General features: G+C 45.4%; 6 protein-coding genes across 6 annotated transcripts; 4 read left to right on the top strand and 2 right to left on the bottom strand.

Annotated features, from left to right (window-relative positions):
• Positions 1–282: 282 nt before the first annotated feature.
• On the top strand, positions 283–4,054 carry LOC101774062 (ribulose-phosphate 3-epimerase, chloroplastic). The gene is made up of 9 exons (XM_004985502.3): positions 283–540; positions 1,133–1,241; positions 1,557–1,697; positions 1,801–1,914; positions 2,387–2,465; positions 3,029–3,138; positions 3,223–3,279; positions 3,389–3,458; positions 3,602–4,054. Exons 1-9 carry the CDS (start codon positions 446–448, stop codon positions 3,649–3,651), a joined length of 825 nt encoding a protein of 274 aa, XP_004985559.1. The 5' UTR covers positions 283–445; the 3' UTR covers positions 3,652–4,054.
• Positions 4,055–4,368: 314 nt separating this feature from the next.
• LOC101773656 (uncharacterized protein At1g04910) lies at positions 4,369–8,329 on the bottom strand. Its single transcript, XM_004985501.3, has 8 exons — positions 7,922–8,329; positions 7,377–7,444; positions 7,198–7,286; positions 6,951–7,113; positions 6,579–6,868; positions 5,534–5,738; positions 5,150–5,307; positions 4,369–5,009 (listed from the first exon to the last, which is right to left on the bottom strand). Exons 1-8 carry the CDS (start codon positions 8,082–8,084, stop codon positions 4,772–4,774), a joined length of 1,374 nt encoding a protein of 457 aa, XP_004985558.1. The 5' UTR covers positions 8,085–8,329; the 3' UTR covers positions 4,369–4,771.
• Positions 8,330–9,818: 1,489 nt separating this feature from the next.
• On the top strand, positions 9,819–11,536 carry LOC101773245 (pentatricopeptide repeat-containing protein At5g15300). The gene has a single exon (XM_004985500.3). The coding sequence runs from the start codon at positions 9,931–9,933 to the stop codon at positions 11,449–11,451; it is 1,521 nt and encodes a 506-aa protein (XP_004985557.1). The 5' UTR covers positions 9,819–9,930; the 3' UTR covers positions 11,452–11,536.
• Positions 11,537–11,857: 321 nt separating this feature from the next.
• Positions 11,858–14,932, top strand: LOC101772834 (pectinesterase 31). The gene is made up of 6 exons (XM_004985499.3): positions 11,858–12,207; positions 12,969–13,073; positions 13,171–13,248; positions 13,758–13,945; positions 14,166–14,339; positions 14,532–14,932. Exons 1-6 carry the CDS (start codon positions 11,938–11,940, stop codon positions 14,701–14,703), a joined length of 987 nt encoding a protein of 328 aa, XP_004985556.1. The 5' UTR covers positions 11,858–11,937; the 3' UTR covers positions 14,704–14,932.
• On the bottom strand, positions 14,779–16,322 carry LOC101772431 (50S ribosomal protein L18). Its single transcript, XM_004985498.3, has 3 exons — positions 15,465–16,322; positions 15,229–15,381; positions 14,779–15,142 (listed from the first exon to the last, which is right to left on the bottom strand). The coding sequence occupies exons 1-3, from the start codon at positions 15,732–15,734 to the stop codon at positions 14,987–14,989; spliced, it is 579 nt and encodes a 192-aa protein (XP_004985555.1). The 5' UTR covers positions 15,735–16,322; the 3' UTR covers positions 14,779–14,986.
• Positions 16,323–16,610: 288 nt separating this feature from the next.
• Positions 16,611–20,804, top strand: LOC101778543 (probable mannan synthase 4). The gene is given in 9 exon segments (XM_004987099.2): positions 16,611–17,613; positions 18,283–18,381; positions 19,209–19,354; positions 19,356–19,459; positions 19,673–19,783; positions 19,848–19,984; positions 20,082–20,195; positions 20,280–20,479; positions 20,576–20,804. Coding segments are annotated over 9 exon segments (1,605 nt in total). The 5' UTR covers positions 16,611–17,121; the 3' UTR covers positions 20,778–20,804.
• Positions 20,805–21,167: the final 363 nt, after the last annotated feature.

Genomic DNA, 21,167 nt, shown 5'->3' with positions numbered 1-21,167 from the left:
TTATTTCTTCTTAGAAGGAATCCAATCCAAACCAACTATTTGATGAATCAACCTATTAATAATCAATCTAAATAATTTCCAAACGAAACCTATTCTATTAGAACCGTTAAATCCAGTCCAATTAGTAGGGGCTATTCTGATAACTGTATTACACTCAAGGCTGCCTGACGTGTAAACGCGCAGGGGCGGAGGGCGGAGGCGCTGCGATTTCTGTGGCCCGGCGGCTCCCGATTGGGTCGGGGACCGCGCTGCCGAGCGGATAACCAACGACTGGCGGCTAGCCCCGGCATCGCCTTCTCCATCCAGCTCTCTCCTCCGCCAAACCCCAAATCGCTTCTCCACCCGAAGCGTTTCGGCTCGCCCCCAGACCCAGAGAAAACAAAGCTGCTCGTGCACCAAGCCAAGAGCCGGAAGGGAAGAGTTGGTGGCTTTGGCAGGTAGTCAGATGGCGTCGCCGTCGTCGTCGCTATGCTCCAGCTTCGCATCCCTGCGGACGGCCTCCCTCGGCCACCGCCGCGGCCTCGCCTTCTCCTCCCCCAGGTTGGCCCACTCCCTTCTCCCTCTTCCCGTTTCGCCGTGTCGGCGCCCGCGCGCGAGGTAGTAGCATCTAGCATGGCGGCGGGCGGTTTGACCCCCTGCTCGATTCTGTTCCATCTCGCTCCTCGTCGGAAGTTACTTGCGATCCCTTGTTCCGTTGCCTCCCCGATGGCTCCGAGCGGCGCTGCTGCAAACTGTGAGCTATGCCGTCGGCGAAGCAGAACATGGATTGCGCGCTCTGGATCAAATGGCCCGAGTCCCTGACAACGAATAGTTTGTCATAGTGGGTGGCGAGGATAAGAATTGCGTATGTTACTTTGATGTTGCTTGTGGTGGAATTCGTCAGTCTGGAAATGCAATCGATCGTCCTTGCTTATGCTGAAGTTAACAGCTCCCATGTCCATGATGCTCTTTAAGTGATCTTCGGTCCATGTTACCTGTTGACGAGAGAACAAGGGAAGGGGGCCAAAAAAAAGAAAGAAAGAAAACCAAATCTAGTCAGGGCATTTGATGGCGACTTTGTTGTTTGGTTCTTGCTTCTTTTTGTTCTGAACTGTGAGCTTAAGTTCATTTTGTTTTGTTTTGTGGTTTCCAGGAAGGCATTCCAAGTGAGGGCAACATCTCGGGTCGACAAGTTCTCAAAGAATGACATCATTGTGTCACCTTCCATTCTATCCGCAAACTTTTCCAAGCTTGGTGAGCAGGTCCGTTAAGATACTAACATCCACCAAACTCCATTTCATTGACATGTTTTTTTTTGCACTGACCATTGCCTCGGAATATGTCATACACGCATGTTAGGCTACTATTGACGGAATAGCTTGATAATGCCATATTCATCCATTCATCAGCAAATTTGGCCTTACACAATGTATTCCTGTTCCACCAGCTCATAAGCAACTTCTTTCACTACAAATAAGGCAATAGAATAAGCTCTGGTGTAGAAATAACATGCAATTTCTTGATGCCAATGTACAAATATTCCGTGCTCATCTTGCCATGATGTTTAACATTACTAGGTAAAAGCTGTGGAGCTGGCAGGATGTGATTGGATTCATGTCGATGTCATGGATGGACGCTTTGTGCCAAATATCACGATTGGACCTTTGGTTGTTGATGCTCTGCGTCCAGTGACTGATCTTCCATTGGATGTACATCTGGTATTGTTCTTGAAGCCCCAGTCAAGTTCTAGGTTCTTATATGATGTACTTTCATCCCTTGTTGACCCCTGCTGAATGTGGAGATTTCTGATTTTTACTGCAGATGATTGTGGAACCTGAGCAGCGAGTCCCAGATTTTATTAAGGCAGGTGCTGATATTGTTAGTGTCCACTGTGAACAATCATCAACCATCCATTTGCACCGAACAGTCAATCAGGTAAACATTTACGCCACCATTATGTTACCGGTTAATGTCTCAGTTAATAGAGTTTATTGCTGATAACTTTAATTTTATTTGGATATAAAGCAATGAATGTGTTTTTTCCTGCTTACATGGTGCTATGCAATACAAATGGTTTCAATTAATACTTAAACACTTCATTGTACTTCTGTTTATTCATGATTTAGTATAGAATCATGGACTGCTATCGAAAATGAGAGTGCCTTTTCTGTGTGTGATTTGTGAGGTTGAACTGTTACTAGGCTCGTGCTATAGGAGCACACTTGTTACATGTTAGTGTTAGTCCTATAAGCAACACATTCCGAGATGTACTATAGTTGTGATTTAGGACTAGGCACAACAAGTTGCTTTGCAGATCTTTGAATATCCCAGCCATTGTGGTGTCATGTTATCCCTTTTAATGCCATGGTGAATGTTGGAACTTATGTTGTATTCCATTTTCTGTCAGATTAAAAGTTTAGGAGCAAAGGCAGGAGTTGTTTTGAATCCAGCGACTCCACTCAGCGCAATAGATTATGTTCTTGATGGTAAGATCATGACGCTCATTTCAGTATCTGGTATCTTGACATGTGTGTGAAGTTCAAAAAGTCTGTTGATGTTACTAGACCAGGTTCAGACTATCTATTCTTGCCATTTAGGTTCCAAAAGCCCTATAATATATTCATTACTAGTTATTTATAACTAATAGTAAATGATGACTGTTGAGGATTGATATTGGAGTAAGTACAAGGGCATTCGTGTAGGCATGTGGAGTTTAAACTTTAAACAGGCTACTCAATCCTGTTATTCCGCCACTGATTTTGCTTTTCTTCTACCAGCATAGCTACAATAGAGATTTTAGTTATTAAGAGGAAAATGGTGCTTCTTCTTGTAAGAATTTGGTGATAGTTTTGACCACATGGCACTCTTGACTTTCTTGGCTATCCACCATGTAGTCACAAGGCTTGCATTGGACAAGATCTCAGTAAAACTTTGTAGTTGCTTGAGTATACATTTAACTACTTTTCTCATCAATTCATCACTGCCCTAATAACTGAAAAGCCAACATGTACTGACACTCTAATCGCATTACTTCAATTTTTGTGTGCAGTTGTTGACCTGGTCTTGATCATGTCTGTCAATCCTGGGTTTGGTGGCCAGAGCTTTATTGAGAGTCAAGTAAAGAAAATTGCAGACTTGAGAAGGTTATGTGCAGAGAAGGTATACCCCTTGTTTGCTTGCAAGTATTCTCACTGCCCTGACGTTCAAAGCATCGAAAATTTATTTATTTTTTTTGTTTTGTAGGGAGTGAACCCCTGGATTGAGGTTGATGGTGGTGTTGGTCCTAACAATGCCTACAAGGTAACATGTTTAGATTTTTTCCGTGCTGCCATTTAACTTTATCCTCCCATTTCACGGATCAATCCTGAACTTCTGGTCCAGCTAGGAGCTAACATTTCCTTACATACAGGTCATTGAAGCTGGGGCGAATGCCATCGTTGCTGGTTCTGCAGTTTTTGGAGCTCCAGACTATGCTGCAGGCATGTTTTCTTCTCGATAGCATCCATATTCAATTGTCTACTTTTGATATTCAAAATTTGAAATTTCATATAGGTTTCGAATCAAGTATACATTACCAAGTGATACTAAATTTCTTATTGATTCTCCTCATGCAATTCTGCAGCTATCAAAGGAATCAAGACCAGCCAAAGACCTGTAGCTGTACCGGCCTGAGGAACTGGAAGTATACTCAATTACCCTGTGCAAGTTTAGCAGTGCTGCGATTTGTATAGATGTGTCTTGTCGAGCTATATGTTATATTGGAGATCAAAGAAGACGGAGGTGGTAAAGAAATATACCCTTTCTTTTCTCATTTTCCGTGAGGGTGCCTGCCTTGTACTGCTCCCAGAATGTTGTGTGATATTAACACGCGCATGGGATCGTTCTTCGCGAAATCCGCCCATGTGTACATCGGCAGTTGACTGAAACATCGGTACCAGGGCGTTCATGGAGTTTTGCCTCCTCAATTTTCCACTGTTAAACCGTATGGAATGCTGGGGATTGTGGGAGTATGTTACATGCATCTCATGCTGCTGTGTTTGTGATTATGAGTTCTCCAGAGGAAGACTCAGTTTTAGTACTGTTTTCGTAGCCGTTTCAACCATTTCACGAATCAACTGTGAGCTTTTCTCTTCAGTTTACTCGACGCCATTCCTGCCACCACATCGCTCAAATTCGCCATTCTGCCCGAAGAGGGCCCTGGTACTGGTAGGGAGATTGGCATGCCATTGTAGCTGTTTGTCGTTGCCAGCTTTGGCCACGCCACGGCCCTGGGGCGAGACATATACAGAATCGTTAAGTCCAGAGGAGACTTACGCTGATACAGAATCGCAAGCATCCGTTTCGAAAGTCAACTACATCGAACCTTAGCAAATTGGCATGTCTTTTCCGTGAAAGAAAGGCAAGTCCTGCATACTCCAGCTTTGACATATCGATTTTCAAAGCGAAGTTTCCACTAAACATTTGTAAAATTAGAAGCATTTGCAAAAGGAAAAAAAATCTCCCTTTCACTATCACGACTAAATCATCAATGAACAGGTACGGCAGACAACAAACCAAAATTTACATGCTCCAAACAGGCCCCTATTTTGGCATGTCGGGAAGCAAATGAATCAATCGCGAAACGAACAAAACTGACCTATACAACAGAGCATCAGGAATGTCAGTCAAATGATCGTGAAGGGCTGTGTCCGTTGGCTTCAGTCCCCTGCACATCAAAACGACGGCTTGCCTCCAGCAGATTGCAAATGATTTTACTCTCATCTGCTCACCTTACAGAGACTGGAAAGTTGGTTTAGCTGCACAAGCTTGAATTGGCCAGGCATTCGTGGGGGTTAGCGTAGAAGTAATCCTCTTCTTTCGGTCTGTTCTCAAGTTTTTGCCTGCAGGATGGTTGGGCTACACGGCTCTTATGAGTTTCCTGAACAGAAGATGCAAAATTGTCCCAAGAGATTGCCTTGTTGGTGTACAGGTCTAGAAGTTCAACTAATTTCCGTCGGTCTAGCACCACACTTCTCCGGAAACCCAGGAACCTGTTGATAATAATCCAAGCAAGTATGTCATAACCAGATAAACCGATTTCCTTTAAGAAAAACTTATTGCAGAATCTCTGTCTGTGCATTTATTCTGAATAAGCAATCAAGTTCATCAGATGGCCTTAGCTGGTTCATACCTCCGGTGGCCTTCAACAAGTTTTGCCATGTTACCATCAAAAGTGGGAATGAATACATCACTGGCTGTGGAAACAATGAAATCAAGTGCAGCCATCTGGGAAGAGTGATTTTGGAATTGACGCAGAACCTCAGAGTCTAGCAGCATCTCTTTTCTTACCTGAAAGATATTCAGCATTGCTTACACAATGACTTTGACAGAATACTGAAAACAAAAAAGAAATCTCCAGACATGCTGGTCAATTGGATAACTGAATTGGTGTTCGCAGAAAACAGGGGAAATCTCATTAAATAATGGTATGTTAGAAAACTGCGAAAGATTTATTGTCATGACATGGCAAGGTGTGCTATACTTGACAGATTTTTTTACAACGAAAAAAACTTACAAGTTTAGGGAAAGCAGCTCGGAGTGGTTCTAATCTCCTATCTCCCCCATAAATTTCACCAGCAGCAATGTATATAAGAGCCTCCTTTTGAAATCCCAGGGCTTTCAAAACAAGTGATGTCTCCTCAGGAGTAAGTGGGCATAGTCCTTGTGACCTCTTCGCTTGGGAATCAATTTCTTTGTCTCTCCACCATGGATAAGCATATCTAATTGGGAAAAAAGGTTATCCTTGAAAAATAGCACCCAGTGAAAGAACCTTAATATACCTTGCAGGCCAAGTCTAATAACAGTCAGTATTAAGCACCATGTCTATACTAGGGTTGAACCACACACCATTCAGAAGAACTATTCTCATTCTACAGTTACAATGAAAATTTTGCATTATCAATGACTTGTTTACCTAATAAGGTGTAAATGTCAATAAATGACAAATAAATCTGTATTGTTACTTTCACTGTTTCAAAGATATAAGTAGGTAATAGATTGTACTGTGATTTATCAAATGCCTTTCACAGTAGGATTTATATTCTATGGTTAGTATTGAATATCCCTTTCTTTATGCAATTCTGCTCATTCGGTTGGAATTGAAGCAGGGAGATAATTCAATAATGTGGCTGCCCCTTTCCGCATCATTTTTTTGTACTTAGCTCTTCAAAATGAGAAAGAGCAGAATAAGCTGGCAATAAACTAATTTAACAAAGCCAAGAATGATGGGCCATTTTAGTAGTCCATTTTGCTAAGAACAGCAGCGATGCCACAACACTTTGCTTAGAATGAAAACACAAAAATGAATCATAATGCTTTTGTTTTGGAGGATAACAGGAAGCGGCCTGTTATGCACACTATCTATGCCATCATATTTGGCATTGGCAGACAAGTTAAGTGCATAACAATTTTTTCCCTTCTTGAATGGTCACCATACAAATTATAAAGATCATTGAAGTAATATGATAACTCGCCGTTTCCTATAAAGAACTACTTGAGTCATATCCAAAAGATGGCTGTGCTACTCAGGCAGCACACAGGCCACAGGGTAAGCCACAAACCTCATTTTTTTTAGCTCCTCAGCTTCTTCAGATGAAAGGCCATGGTTGCAACCAGAAAAGGCCAGCATATCCATCTCATAGCGTAAATGCAAGGCTACAAATGATCCCTTAGCTCGAAGTTTATGTACAAGTTTATTCCCCAATCCCTCAATTTGAGGGGTGAATTTCAGTGCATGAAAATTAACACGGCATCTAAGCAGTTGAAGCTCTGTACTGATACCGTTATTGGCTAACCGAGCATCTGTTTTGTTAAAATGGATAGCACTGTATTTGCTGAACAGTGGTAAGATCTGCAAAGATGAGAGATTATCAAGAGTATAAGGCGATGCATTCACCATGAAAACAAGGGTATATCGCAGATGAGTTCCAAACCTGATGCAAGTAATATTTTTCATCTGACCAGCTCACAGGTGGCATTTGAAGTATAACATCCGAATCTCCTGGATCAAGCCTCTCTGGAAGCTGTTTAATGATGTGCACTTCATCTCTTAATGAGTCAATGAAATGCCTCACATCAAATATATCTCCAAAATTGCTGTCGGCCACACAGAACATTAATCACTTTAGATATCAAATATGTTAGTTGCATAGTGTACCTCTCCAATAAAAAGAAGATTACCTTTGATCAGCCCAGAATGATCTCTTGTCAAGTTCCGGGACAACCATTGTGAGGTTTAGCAGACGAGCAACTGCCACCATGTCACAAATCTGAAATACATGAAGGTTCCAAGTAGTAACAAAAGTTAGGAACAAAAAGGGAAATCAGAAATTAAGTGGAAGAAGCAAACAACAAATGACCTCTGATCGCATCTGATTCAGACCCCCATTACAAGATATCTTGAGATAACCATTGCTCTTGTATATTCCTGAAAAAATAGAACAACGACTGAAATTATTGTATTGCATTGGCGATTGAATGGAACTGCAATATTTGACCAACACATCTACAGAGCCTACAACGGTTCATCTCAACAAAAGATGAGGCTATTTGCAACTTCACAATAATACCTCCAGAAAAACATGAGGGTGTCAACAGATCAAAGGATCAATATACAACAGCATATGTTTGGCATGCCTTTCCGAGGCAACATATTTTATTGAATTAATCGCATCAAAGCATATGGCGGCAACATTTGCAGCTTAGCAAACGTACAAGTGTACCAAGTTGTGTACGGACGGTGACAAATGCATCCACTCTACAGCTCCGATACCATTCACCATTTCTAACTCAAAATATTTTTTCCATTTCCATTCCCTCGGCACTCTAATAAGTTCCATGCAAACAGAGTAATAAGAACATAATCAAAACGAACTTATTCAGAAAAAACAGAAACAACACGCACTTGGGGGCGGAAGCACGGACGGCGGCGGCGAAGGATCGGCGTCGCCCGCGATGCCGAACACGAGGAGGAGGCGGCCTACGGCGACGAGCTGCGCGACGGAGGCCCACAGCAGCACGGCGGCGCAGGCCGCCAGGAGCCAAACCCTAGGCCTCGACCTCGCCATCGCTCGCAACCTAGACCCGGCGGGCGGGCGGCCGCCTCCCGATCGCCACTGGCATTGGAGCGGGTCCTGGTGGCGGTGGCGGTTGCGATTTCCGGCGGTTCGAGAATGTTCTAGAAGATTCGCGACGGCCGGGGAGGTGGGGATGCGGTGCTTTTGTTGGCCGTGGGAGAGTGGGGGACTCGGGGGAGGTGAGGCCGCGAGACGGTGAGAGTGGAGGACCGGAGGGAATGACCCTCCTCTACCTTTGAGTCTACTATCCTTGAGTCATGTTCAAATGTACCAGGCTTCGCACGGTGGTGACTCAAAGACTCAAAGGTAGAGATTGAAAGTTGAGATCTGCTTTCGGATTAGAGGTATCACAATCACTGCGATTTTTTACGCGTGATGTTTTTTATTTTACTTTCTTCCTACGTGTAGAATTGGATTGGTGACCGCGGATTAGTAGGCATTTCAAAATTTCATGGACCCTTTGTAAAGTTGTCTAACTTGTATTAGTCTGGTAGGTTTGGCCTAAAGAAGACTAGAAGAGAGCCGAATAACTAATTGATAAAAGCTACTCCCTCTGTCTCAAATTGTAAGCCATTCCAAGGATCTTGGATAGCCAAAAACATCTCAAGTTTGACCAAAATTATAGAGAAAAATATAAAGATTTATGACATCAAATAGATATACTATGAAAATATAATTGATAAAGAATCTAATGATACTTAGTTGACATCATAAATGTTATTTATATGATAAACTTGAGATACTTTGACTCTTTAGGATTCTTGGAATGACTTACAATTTGAAACGGAGGGAGTAGTACCACTAGTAAATTTAAGAACGCACTGTAGAAACAATGTTAAGCATAATAACTTGCAAGCTATACAGTGTTAAGCACTCAAAAAATATTTATTAGAACTAATATTTGGCTCGTAGTTTAAAATTTAAATTCTGTATAGATCTCGTATGGTGAAGCATAGAAGGTACGGACATCTCATGTCTATAACTAAGTGCGTGGAAAAATGTACGCTGCTTACTTTCTTCAATTTGATCTTTGTCGTACCAATTCCTGTTTATTGCGACATTCTTTTCATCAGCATAACAAAGTCTCATCGAACTTGTTAAACGTGTGTTTTGTATCCAAAATGGCCAAACATCTTATGATTCTAACGTGTCGATACGAAATCTCCATAATAGCATGCCACATTAGCAACAATTGAAGTATTTTTAGCACCGTGGACGTCGATGGTACATTTAGTTTATAGGCCCCAACCTGTAATTTCAAAATCCATAGACTTGGGATGATACTCATCGACAAGAAATTGCTAGTTTTCACTTATGTTTTGTTTTTCATCTTGTCAACTTAACGTTTTACAAACCTGAATGTCTATGTTTGAGGGTATGTTGTCTTTGGTTTTTATTGAATTGTTCATGCTCTCAAATGAGTTCTAAGATGGACTAAAAAATTCACTAAGTCCTCGTAATGCACATACAATCTTCCGGACATAAATTTCTCTCGTTGGGTGAACTGATCCCTCGCTAGATAGCTATTCCCTTCGTCTTAAATTGCAGGTCGTTTTACTACATCGAGATATAGAGTATATTTAAATGCATAATAAAATATATAATTAAAAAGATCAAAATGACCTAAAATTTGGACAGAGGGAGCATGTCGTAATAATGTTTTTGAATATTCAATCTGAATTCGCATTAAGTGCTGGAGTAACCAGAAATTTTGCTTCCAATTTAAACGGCGAACCACATCAATTAGCAATAGAACCAGTGAAGGAAACAGTACAAGACGCCGCAAAAGCTAGCACGGCCTCGACGGCGAACAGATGGCGCGCAGCCAGTTGCCGTGATGCCGTCGATCTCGCCGGCGGATTTACTTGTCTGCTCCGGCCGGTGCTCCACGAAGCGCGACCTCCGGCTCCTCCATGCCGCTCTCCTCCGTCGCTGCCACATACTCCCGGCGGCCGACGCCGTCGCGGCGCTCGCCAAGCTCCTCCGCTTCGCCGCGGTCTCCCCCGCCGGCGACCTCCGCCACGCCTCCGTGCTCCTCTCTCTCCACCTACCGTTCATCTCGGCCGCCGCCTCCCACCTCGCCTTTTTCTACAACACCCTCATGCGCGGCCTGGCAGCCTCCTGCTCGCCCGGCGCTGGCATCGAGCTCTTCACCGCAATGCACCGCGCGGGCGCCGGGCCCGACGCCTTCACCTTCACCTTCGTCCTCAAGTCTTGCGCCCGCTGCCATTCGCCGGGGCGGTTACCTTCTGATCTACACGCCCAGGCGTTCAAGCACGGCTGCCTCGGCGCGCGGAGCTCGCACGCTCACGTCCACAATGCTTTGCTGCACGCGTACGCGTGTCGGGCCGCTGTGGACGACGCGCGCAGGGTGTTTGATGAAATGCACGTCCGGGATGTAGTCTCCTTCTCGGGGCTACTCACCGCGCACCTCAAAGGCAACCATTTGGATTCCGCACGAATGGTGTTCGACCAAATGCTGCACCGGGACGTCGTTTCCTGGACTGCCATGATTTCTGCCTATGCCAAGGCACGGCGTCCACAGGAGGCCCTGGCGTTGTTTGATGCAATGCCAGTGCAGCCAGACGAGGTGACCATGGTGAGTGTTGTGTCGGCGTGCTCTGCACTTGGGGACCTCGCAACTGGGGAGCGTTTGCGGCAGTATGTTGATTCCAATGGTTTTGGTTGGATGGTTTCACTCCGCAATGCGCTTATGGATATGTATGCTAAGTGTGGTTGCCTAACAGAAGCGCGTGCTTTGTTTTATGGGATGACAGTCAGGAGCTTAGCATCTTGGAACACGCTTATCTCAGCGTATGCATCACATGGTGATGTGGATAGCACAGTTGCTTTGTTTCATCAGATGCTGGCAGATGACAATTCCGTGAAGCCAGATGGGGTGACACTGCTCGCAGTGCTCACCGTGTATGCACACAAGGGCTCTGTTGAGGAGGGGCGCACTGTGTTCAATGCGATGCAAAGAGGAAATTATGGCAACGTGGAGCTCACCATTGAGCACTATGGGTGCATGGTGGACTTGCTTGGTCGGGCAGGGCAACTTGAGGAAGCATACAAGATGATAGAGCAAATGCCGATTCAGAGCAATGATGTGATCTGGGGTGTGTTACTTGGTGCATGCCGGATGCATGGCAATATTGACATGGCAGAGAAGGCAGTCAATAAACTAAGGAGCCTAAACCCGCAGGAGGGTGGTTATTACATTTTGCTCATAGATATGTACACAGCCGCTGGCCGAACAGCAGATGCCACGGAGGTTAGACGGGTCATGAATGAAACTGGGGCCAAGAAGACTACAGGCTGGAGCAGCTGGACTACTGCCTGTCTGCCTCAACAGTAGTTTGCCGATGCCTATATGGCTGGCCTTTGGCTCACAAGCTAATCTCTCCTGGAGGCATATATCAATCAATTTTCACTTAAAACCAGAGGATGCCTATGGACTGATTACATGTCAACGTGTATCTGCCTTCCTAGTGATGTTGTAATGGCTGATGCACAGCAGTTCTTCTTTCAGTGATGGTTACGCTGAATGAACAAGGTGACAGGTACAAAGGCACTGTGAACCTAGTCAAATTCTGTATTTATGAATGCATCTTACAGATAGTCCAAGTCTATAGCTATCACTTGTATTGTTTAGTGGTATCCTGCACATCAGCAAGGAAAGTACAAAGCAGTCATGTATGAGCCTCGGTGGCACCGAACCTTGAAGGATCAGACTTCATAAAATAAAGTATTTGAAGGATTAGGCTTCATAAAAACCAACCATTCCAACATTTCTACGGGCCAAAATATTTCAACAACCAAAGACTTGGAAAACTAAGGAGCAATGGAGGATAGGAGGGTTTTAGTTGTAGCGTCTCCCGAGTTAGCAGCCTTTGGTTATGATGGAGTTGGCTCATTTGCAAGTGTGCAGGATGCTGTGGATGCTGTGCCACTGAACAACCAAGTTCGCACTATCATCAGGATTGCACCTGGTTTGCACCAGCAACCAGTGCACATTCCCAGGACCAAGAGCTTCATCACCTTCCGTGGATCAGAAATAAAGGACACTGTGATCTGTTGGGATAACATGGCTACTCGCATCAAGCATACCCAGGTAGTGCCCCTTCTGGCTGGCCTCCTGCTTGATCAGACATGAACCTTAGAGTTGAATAGATAGTCTATCATGTATGTGCTATCCCTAAGAGAAATTACAAAATTGCCTGGTTAAAGTCTCACTTATCCAGGGTTGCTATTCGTTAGATGTGTAACAATCATGTCATTTTGATGTGAAAAATATTACTCCCTCCGTTTCAAATTGTAGTTCGTTTTGGCTTCTTATGTATCTAGACATAACCTATATGTAGATGCATAGCAAAAGTTATGTATATAGAAAAGTCAAAATGACCTACAATTTGGGACGGAGGGAGTGTTTGTCAAGGTGACCAGTTCATTTTGCATTGAACAGGTACAGTATGCTGCACAAAGGGTATTGACTTTTAAGTACTTCTAGTGCCCATTTAGCTTTGGACACGATCCATTGCTGGCCAAAGTGAGGTTATTGCATATTTTGTATCCCTTATGAAAGCATTAGTGTGCCATGGTGATCAAAACGGTTGTGGCTTTTGAATATTATAACTACTGGTCTCAAACTCGAGTGATACGCACCGCTAACAAACTTCAACTCATCAGGGAATAATTTTTCTAGACATCCTTAAACTTCAAGTCTTGTTCAGCCAGGAGAAACCGAGAAACTGCTAGTGATGACATATATTTTTTAAAAGAGCAACGATGTGTATACAAAGTCCGTGCGTTATGATTTTCTCCTTGTGCTCTTCTGGATACTCCTCACATATTCCATATCTATTCTCTCACCAGTCATCAAAAGTGATTGGTACAGGAACATTTAGCAGTGCAACAGTTATTGTGGAGGGGGATGATTTCATTGCAGAGAATGTCATTTTTAAGAACTCAGCTCCCCAGGTATTATCCTAGCTGACCTATGTGGTAGCTATGGTGAATCGAATCAGTCAGTGAGTGTTGATGTAAATATGGAATGATGTGAACTTTTGTGTTATAGGTGTCTGGGCAAGCAGCAGCAGTCTGTGTGACAGCAGATAGGTGTGCCTTCTACAATTGCCGATTCCTGGGGTGGCAAGTACTTTTCTTTTCTTCCTGGCTGTGTCAGCTCATTGTTTTTGGCATCCTTTTCTCTCTCTTTTTCTTCTTTTTGTTAGTTCTTTTGCACTCTAGCTCTAGGTGCTTCATCATATTGTGCATGCTTATTGGACGTTTCCTTCTTTGGCAAAATGTTCTTACCTGAGTTTCCTGTTACAAGAAATAGAATCTTTTAGATCTGTTTTTTTTAATTTGACTCATAATGTAATTGTCTAATATGTCGTAATGGCATAAAGGTACATACACGTTAATTGTATAACCATTTAACTTTAGCACGAGGCTTTGGATATCCACATTTGTTTGGTTGACTTGTCAGCCAGTCGCCCCTGGTGGTAGCTTAGTAGAATACTGGAATTTTTTTAGATTAAGGAATATCCGGCCTCAACCATTCACAAGTGAATATAATACTGGAATTGTACTATGCTTATGACACGTAAGAATGTTGCATGGGGTTTGATGTCTTTTGATTGCTATGCAAAAATCATTCAGGAAACTTTGCATTTGCATGGTGGAAATCAGTTCTTCAAAAACTGTTACATTGAAGGTAACTATGACTTTATCTTCGGGGATTCTAGTGCCCTTCTGGAGCATTGCCATATCCACTGCAAATCAACAGGATATATTACTGCTCATGGCCGGAAATCCTCTTCAGAATCAACTGGATTTGTATTCTTCAAGTGAGTTTATTACCCACCAGTATTCTCACTTTTAACTTTTATAAAGGAAACCTGCTACGTGATTATCTAGAGACTAGAGTGAGCCTATCGGCCAATTTCGAAATTGAATCACCTTGCATAACACTAACAGGGGATAATGATATTTCCTTGAGCATGTGAGTTTACCATTTCCTTTTACTTCTTCTAACGAGCTTACCAAATGAAAAAAAATATCATCTAGGTGTGTTATTACTGGTAATGGGGAAGCTGCGTACATGTACCTAGGTCGGCCCTGGGAGCCCTTCGGAAGGGTTGTTTTTGCAGAGACTTTTATGGATCACTGCATAGAGCCTGCTGGGTGGCATAATGGGGACAAACCTGAGAATGAACGAACTGCTTGCTTCTGTGAGTACAGGTATCGGCTTTGTCTATCTGTTCTATATTCTTGAATACTATTGTCACTTGAAGTTAAAAATATCAAGAAAGTTTATTGGTGGATCACTCATTTTCTTTTCTAGCTGGAGCTGTTCTTGTTCTAAGGCTATTCATGTCTTGCTGCTTAATAGGCACGTTTGGCATTGCCAACTGATACTGGCATTCTTCACAGGTGCTCCGGTCCAGGATCCAGCATGTCAGAACGGGTAGCTTGGTGCAAAGAATTGATTGGTGATGAAGCTATACCGTTCCTAGTAAAAACTTTCATCGATCCAGATGTCCAGAATCCATGGTTGCTCCACAGGTTGGGAACAAAACTCCCAGTTTCAACGGCTTCACCGTAGGACATTATTATGCCCACTTAAGCGTCTTCACCTAGTAGATGAATAAATTCGGAGGATGTAACAAGAGCTGAGCAGTTAGTACTGGAATCATGTTTAGAGTTCGGACATACTGTCTTTGTTAGCAATTGCTTAGTGGCTGCTGTGAAATATGAACTACATGCTGTTCAAGGACTGATGGATCATACAAACTACAGTATCACATGGAATGGAACCAAACCAACTTCTTTCATTGTCTCCTGAATAAGCTGCTACGGTGAACTGTCAGTGCAAGGCTGGTGCCTCCTCATCTTGGCAAGAACCCGTGCTGTGAGACGGGAACCTCAAACGCCATCATCTTATCGCCCCGAGCAAAGCCGTTGCGGTCGTAGGAGGAGATCTCGGAGATGCCAAGCTCCTCGCACGCCCTGACGAGCTCCTCCCCAACCCTCCGGGCAGCCTCCTGTCAATGCAAACTCACCTCAAAAATTAAATGCCTGCCCGCCGGGATGCAAATTTCAGACGACGACGAAGAAGACGGCGGCTTACCACGGTGCCGCAGGGCGGGTCGCCGCAGATGGACTTCTGCAGGGTGCTGCCGTAGAAGAGGACCTTCTTGTTGTGGTCGTCGGCGAGCACGGCGTAGAGCTGCCGGTTGGAGCAGAACACCGACAGCCTGGGCTTCGTCGCCGTGCCATTGAACTGCACGAAACGGTGGTCACTAACTGCTGGGGGTGGCTGCTGACCTTATCCTGAAAACCCAGACGGAGAGCATCGAAGCTTACCTTCTTCTGCAGCCGTTGGTTCCTGACCTTGGGGTTCTCCGTGCGCGCGCCGCGCCTCGCCGTCGCCTCGATCCTGGGGTACGCGCGCCGCGGCGCACCGACGCTGGCGCGAGCGCAGAACGGCGTGCGGCGGCTCTGCTCGCCGGGATGCTGCGGACGCGGGAACTCGAAGCTAGGCCCGGAGCCTATCGTCGAGGTCGAAGTGCGGCAGGCCGGGAGCGCGGGGCACGGCGAGAACGGCTGGCAAATCACGGCGCGTGGCAACGCCATAGCGCGGGGAAGCGCCGGGCCAGCGAGGCAATTCGTCGAACAGGTGCCACGCGGCCGCGCGGGACGCTGCCGTTGGGTACCAGGGCAGTTTAGGCGTTGCTGTACGCGCTGCGTGCTATTGGCGGAAGGGATGTGGCCTCATGGCCGGATACGGGCTGGTTTGTATCCGCTTATTTCTGCTTATCTGTAGAACATGGATCCATCCAAACATCTTGCTTATTTTCCGCTTATCACCCAAACTGCTTAGCCACAATCTAGAAAACAACTAGGGCACCGCTTATTCTGTACGTGGTCTCGGGGGCACTTCTCGTGCAAGCGAAGCGATTTTCCCCGATACCCTCACCCCACCGACACCTACGTCCCAGTTGTCCGCCCCCCGCACCATCTCGATCCCGCGGCCGCCGCCGGGTGCGTCCACCGCCTGCCGCCCTCCACTGGCTCCTTGCCCAAATCCTGCCCTCCACCAGCGCACTGCCAGATCCCATCCACCACCTCCTGCCCAGATCTCGTCCCGTTCGCTGCCTGCCGCCAGCTCCGTCCTTCCTGCCTCCGCCGCCGCCCCTGGGCTTGGCCCCCGCCCCTAGTGGTGGTGCTGCTTTAGGAGATGACATGGATATGGGTGCATTGTGTGATGCTATTGTTGTCGCTATGGTTTCATGATTCGTTGTTGTATCATGACGGATGTTTTCATACTAGACTGATCTATCATATAAATTTCATATTATTATAATGCAATTTCTATTTAACAAACTCCAAAAATATTAGAATTATTATCTTCTCCTCAGATTCACAACAAAATGAGCTATTATCAGCCTCAGAGGCATTCATGTCAATTTACCGGTTAGGACAGACAATCAATATAAAATAATCAGGATTGCTAAACACCCAGCTTATTCATACAACGGATTCTTCAGCGCTCATCAGATAAGCGAGTTGCAGATATACAGGGCCATAGAGTCACTGTCTCACTGAGATGCCTGGATTTGGGCCCCGGCGCGGCGCCGCCCCAATAGTAAAGGATGCGGAAACGGCAAGCGTGCCAGCCAGAGAGCCAGCAGACAGACAGACAGACAGACAGACAATGAGCATAGGGCCCCAGCTCGTGAGGATGACAGCTGGGATGAGCATAGAGGTCATCGTGCACTGATGCTCCATCTCTGTGTTCCCAGCCAGTTCCAGGCCGCAGCTTGGCACGCGTTAATTATCACCGTTTACCAACGTGTTCAATGGGTTAATCCTCTCGCCTGCTGCGTACAGTCAAAATGCCACGGGCCGAAGGATCACAGAATTCCCATTCCCCGCATATCAAAATGCCAGTGTGTGTTTCGGAAAAAAAAAACAGTGTGTGTTGTTCCTCGTGCCCGCGAATCCGGGTTAGCGCAGGCCCATGCTTAAGCTTACCTGGCAAGCCTCTCCGTTTCAAAACGGAGTCGAAAGCTGCAGCCAGCTGCTGCAAGCTCCGCTTCGCCATCATTTCCGATTCCCACCTCTCCGAGTCCGAACTCCGGAACCGAGCGCTATGGAGGAGGGGCTGTGGAGGCGGGCGCTCGCCGCCGCCGCCGCCGCGGCGTCGGGGGACCGGATCGCGGCGGCGTGGGCGGCTGTGCGCGCGCGCGCGGTGGCGCCGGCGCTGGAGGCCGCGGTGTGGCTGTGCCTGGCCATGTCGGTGATGCTCGTGCTCGAGGTGTGCTACATGAGCATCGTCAGCTTCGTCGCCGTCAAGCTGCTGCGGCGCGTCCCGGAGCGGCGGTACAAGTGGGAGCCCATGCCCATGCTCCCCGGGAGCGGCAAGGGCGAGGAGGACGAGGAGGCCGCGGCGGGCGGTGGCGGGGCGTACCCGACGGTGCTCGTGCAGATCCCCATGTACAATGAGAGGGAGGTGAGGCGCTTCCAGCTCGCTTTCTCGCTCCCCCATAGCTGCTGACTCTCATTATTATCGCAACCCGTTTTGCAATTGTAAGTTGGAACATCGGGATCACTGGCTTGCATTAGGAGGTTTCACTTTCAAATGCGACGCTTACCAGCGCATTGCTTCGATTCTAGCTCTGAGAATTTCTATTAATTTTCCGACTCTTGCTGGTAAATAGTACGTCCTATAGAGTTCAGAGTTTCTATGGTGCTCCGAGTAAGCTGCTTGTGTTGTTCATTTTTCTCCGGGTGGGGAAAGTCGGAGCGAGGCGGGGGGGGGGGAGGGGGGGACTAAATTTGGGCCTAGATTAGTAGGAGATTTGGGGTTCTATTAGATGTTGTCATCATGTGGAAATCAATCAACAGTATGCTTGCTGCTAGTTGGTACTTGGTACATGATGTGGGGCCCACATTGCTAGCGTCGCAAAATGCAGAGCAGATTGTCTTATTTGTATGCGGTTCAGCAATGTCCCAGGTAAGCCCGGACAATATCTTAAGCTGCAGCTTGCGATCAGCATCTGATAGGTCGTCCAATCTGTCTAATTGGTGGAATCCAGAATGTTAAGCAGCCACTCGGGGGTGTGCTTGGTCATTTACAACATGTGACAATGAACATGATGCGTATACCATTATTTTGCAGGTCTACAAGCTCTCCATTGGAGCAGCATGTGCCCTCACATGGCCGCCGGACCGTATTATAATCCAAGTCTTGGATGATTCCACCGATCCGTTCATTAGGGTAACCAAACTGCAGCACATAAGCTGATTTTTTTTTCTTTGCTTGACCCAAGCATTTTCAAAGTCGCACTAAGTTTTTGGATCAAGATGTAGTTCATCCATTCATGTGATACCCGTGTCAAACAGGTAGTACCTAGCAGTTCTTGTGATAATCTAATACTGAATCAGCTACAGAAGCGCATGAGGTAAAAAAATGTGCATCGCACTGCTTAGTCGTACGATTTTGATATGTTGCACGCTATGAGACCAAAATGTGACTGTTCATTTAATTCTGCATTAGACCATGTCCCCTCCCCCACCTGTCATTAACGAAATGCTGATCAATTAAATTTGGCCCATCTGCATCAGATTTTGATTGAGCTGACAAATTTTGTATAGCCAGCTTGAAAGGGCAGCTAGGTGTCGCCTGGTAGCATTAGTGACTTGAATTACAAGAGTGTGCGTGCAATTGTGTGATGCTATCAGAAAGTGTAGCAATTTGCTATGACTTTAATAGTGAAGCCTGTTAATCTGAAAAAGTTTTTTCTGAAGAAACTTCAGGTTATTTAAGTCAACTGCAGGACATTGATATTCAATCAATCAGTACTCAATTAACATGCATGATCATACAATTAGTAGGTGTGAATCAAAATAAATTAACAATAATGCTGCCTTATTCACCTTAAAAAAAAAGATGGCTGCACCAAATAATTTTTGGTAGAATCAGTAATAGCTTCCCAACAAACTCCAAAGAGATCCATTTTTCACTCTTTAGCTTATTATACAAGCTCTGTTTGTTTTCATTGAATTGACTGCTTTATTGTTTTTATCATCTTTAATCAAGTGCAGGAACTTGTGGAGCTTGAATGCAAGGATTGGGCCAGCAAGAACATCAACATAAAATATGAGATTCGAGAGAGTAGGAAGGGATACAAAGCAGGAGCCCTGAGGAAGGGCATGGAACATAGCTATGCCCAAGAGTGTGATTTTGTGCCATTTTGATGCAGATGTCCAACCTGAACCAGATTTCCTTTTAAGAAAGTCCCAATTTCTTGTGCATAACCTGAAGATTGCTCTGGTACGGACACGTTGGGAATTTGGTAAGCAAGGTTTTCATTTACTTTCTATAGTGTGAGATTACATAGAGTACAACTTTTAGTTATTGGACATTGAGTTAGTTTGACTAGCGCTAATATTTGGACGCAGTTTCCGCCTACTGATAATGCGGTTGTGTTGATAATTTGGAGTGAGAACTGTTGTTCATTCTGATTTCAGGATGTTCCTGATCTGGCCTTTGCCGGGAAATTTTGCAGTGAACTATGATGTTTGCTTAATGACAAGGATACAGAAGATGTCGCTAGATTATCATTTCAAGGTTGAGCAGGAATCAGGCTCATCTGTGCATGCTTTCTTTGGTTTCAACGGTAAGAGCCTCAGTCAGAAGCAATCTTTTGAGTTTTCAATCGTTTCTGACCGAAACTTTTGCAGGAACTGCTGGTGTGTGGCGGGTATCAGCAATTAGTGAAGCAGGAGGGTGGAAGGATCGCACCACTGTGGAAGACATGGACTTGGCTGTACGAGCGAGTCTCAAGGGATGGCAATTCCTGTATGTCGGTGATATAAGGGTGCGTCTTTTCTGCAAGTTTCCAATAGTCAATTCTTCAATAAGCATAGCATCTGCCTATACATTATATCTATTGCAGTAACAATTTTTTGGTATAGGTTAAGAGTGAACTCCCGAGTACCTTAAAGGCCTACCGTCATCAACAGCACAGGTGGACTTGTGGTGCTACTAGCCTCTTCAGAAAAATGGCACCGGGCATTGTTAGAAGCAAGGCAAGCATAATTTAATTAATTTGACTGATGGAGTTAGGGCATTGTCATACACTAGTAAGCAACCTAACTGTCCCTGTGATGCAGGGCGTATCTGTATGGAAGAAATTTCATCTTCTGTACAGCTTCTTCTTTGTACGAAGGGTCATCGCTCCCATCCTGACATTCCTGTTCTACTGCATTGTGATTCCACTGTCCGTCATGGTCCCTGAAGTCAGCATCCCTATCTGGGGAATGTTCTACATTCCCACTTCCATCACCATCATGAACGCCATCAGGAATCCTTGGTAAAGTGCCCCCCATCTTTCTCCAATCTCCAGAGTGGCTTTCCCTATCTGCTCGTTAATCTTGCATGTTTACTGATTTTTTGTTATCCTTGCCAGGTCTATCCATCTTGTGCCAATATGGATTCTGTTCGAGAACGTCATGTCCATGCACCGGATGCGCGCCGCCCTGACCGGGCTGCTGGAGACCATGTATGTGGACGAGTGGGTGGTCACCGAGAAGGTAGGCGATCATGTGAAGGACAAGCTTGAGGTCCCTCTCCTCACACCGTTGAAGCCAACCGAGTGCGTCGAGAGGTAAGCAATCCGATCACTCCGACACGTAGCAGGTGTCCTTCGCGTACCGTCAGAACAGTGGTTTGGGGGGGGGGGGGGGGGGGGGGGGGGAAGTGACCTAGCTATGGTTGTCCTGAGTGGGTTTCGACATTTAGTATTACCTTGCAAAAATTGTGGGTGAGGACCAACTTATAGTCCTTTTCTTCTAAAAATTACACCTTTAGGACAATAACCTTTTTATTTAAAATGATCTCCAGGGTTTTGGATTTGTGGTATAAGTATGCGGGACTATTTTGGAGACGGACCCCACATTGTTAGTGCGGTTCCTGTCTCCGTGCACTCCCTTCATTTGCCATAGAGAAATCATCTTAATCTTTCTTTACTTTACCCCTACACGTTCTCCACCCCACCGAGT

The sequence above is a fragment of the Setaria italica genome, chromosome IX (genome assembly GCF_000263155.2).
Source record: "Setaria italica strain Yugu1 chromosome IX, Setaria_italica_v2.0, whole genome shotgun sequence".
NCBI lineage: Eukaryota > Viridiplantae > Streptophyta > Magnoliopsida > Poales > Poaceae > Setaria > Setaria italica.
The sequence above is the reverse complement of the archived record's forward strand: the minus strand, read 5'-3'. Positions and strand labels throughout refer to the sequence as shown.

What these genes read in the sequence shown, in the direction of transcription:
- LOC101774062 (XM_004985502.3), top strand. Translation starts at nt 446, where the DNA reads ATGGCGTCGCCGTCGTCGTCGCTATGCTCCAGCTTCGCATCCCTGCGG. An exon ending in GAAGGTTATGTGCAGAGAAG is followed by an intron (nt 3,139 to 3,222) that starts GTATACCCCTTG and finishes TTTGTTTTGTAG; the next exon opens with GGAGTGAACCCCTGGATTGA. An exon ending in GTCCTAACAATGCCTACAAG is followed by an intron (nt 3,280 to 3,388) that starts GTAACATGTTTA and finishes CCTTACATACAG; the next exon opens with GTCATTGAAGCTGGGGCGAA.
- LOC101773656 (XM_004985501.3), bottom strand. Translation starts at nt 8,084, where the DNA reads ATGGCGAGGTCGAGGCCTAGGGTTTGGCTCCTGGCGGCCTGCGCCGCC. An exon ending in AAAAATATTACTTGCATCAG is followed by an intron (nt 6,869 to 6,950) that starts GTTTGGAACTCA and finishes TCATCTTTGCAG; the next exon opens with ATCTTACCACTGTTCAGCAA. An exon ending in GAGGAGCTAAAAAAAATGAG is followed by an intron (nt 5,739 to 6,578) that starts GTTTGTGGCTTA and finishes TTTCCCAATTAG; the next exon opens with ATATGCTTATCCATGGTGGA.
- LOC101772431 (XM_004985498.3), bottom strand. Translation starts at nt 15,734, where the DNA reads ATGGCGTTGCCACGCGCCGTGATTTGCCAGCCGTTCTCGCCGTGCCCC. An exon ending in ACCAACGGCTGCAGAAGAAG is followed by an intron (nt 15,382 to 15,464) that starts GTAAGCTTCGAT and finishes CGTTTCGTGCAG; the next exon opens with TTCAATGGCACGGCGACGAA. An exon ending in ACCCGCCCTGCGGCACCGTG is followed by an intron (nt 15,143 to 15,228) that starts GTAAGCCGCCGT and finishes TTGCATTGACAG; the next exon opens with GAGGCTGCCCGGAGGGTTGG.
- LOC101772834 (XM_004985499.3), top strand. Translation starts at nt 11,938, where the DNA reads ATGGAGGATAGGAGGGTTTTAGTTGTAGCGTCTCCCGAGTTAGCAGCC. An exon ending in GCCGATTCCTGGGGTGGCAA is followed by an intron (nt 13,249 to 13,757) that starts GTACTTTTCTTT and finishes AAAATCATTCAG; the next exon opens with GAAACTTTGCATTTGCATGG. An exon ending in ACTGGATTTGTATTCTTCAA is followed by an intron (nt 13,946 to 14,165) that starts GTGAGTTTATTA and finishes AATATCATCTAG; the next exon opens with GTGTGTTATTACTGGTAATG.
- LOC101773245 (XM_004985500.3), top strand. Translation starts at nt 9,931, where the DNA reads ATGCCGTCGATCTCGCCGGCGGATTTACTTGTCTGCTCCGGCCGGTGC.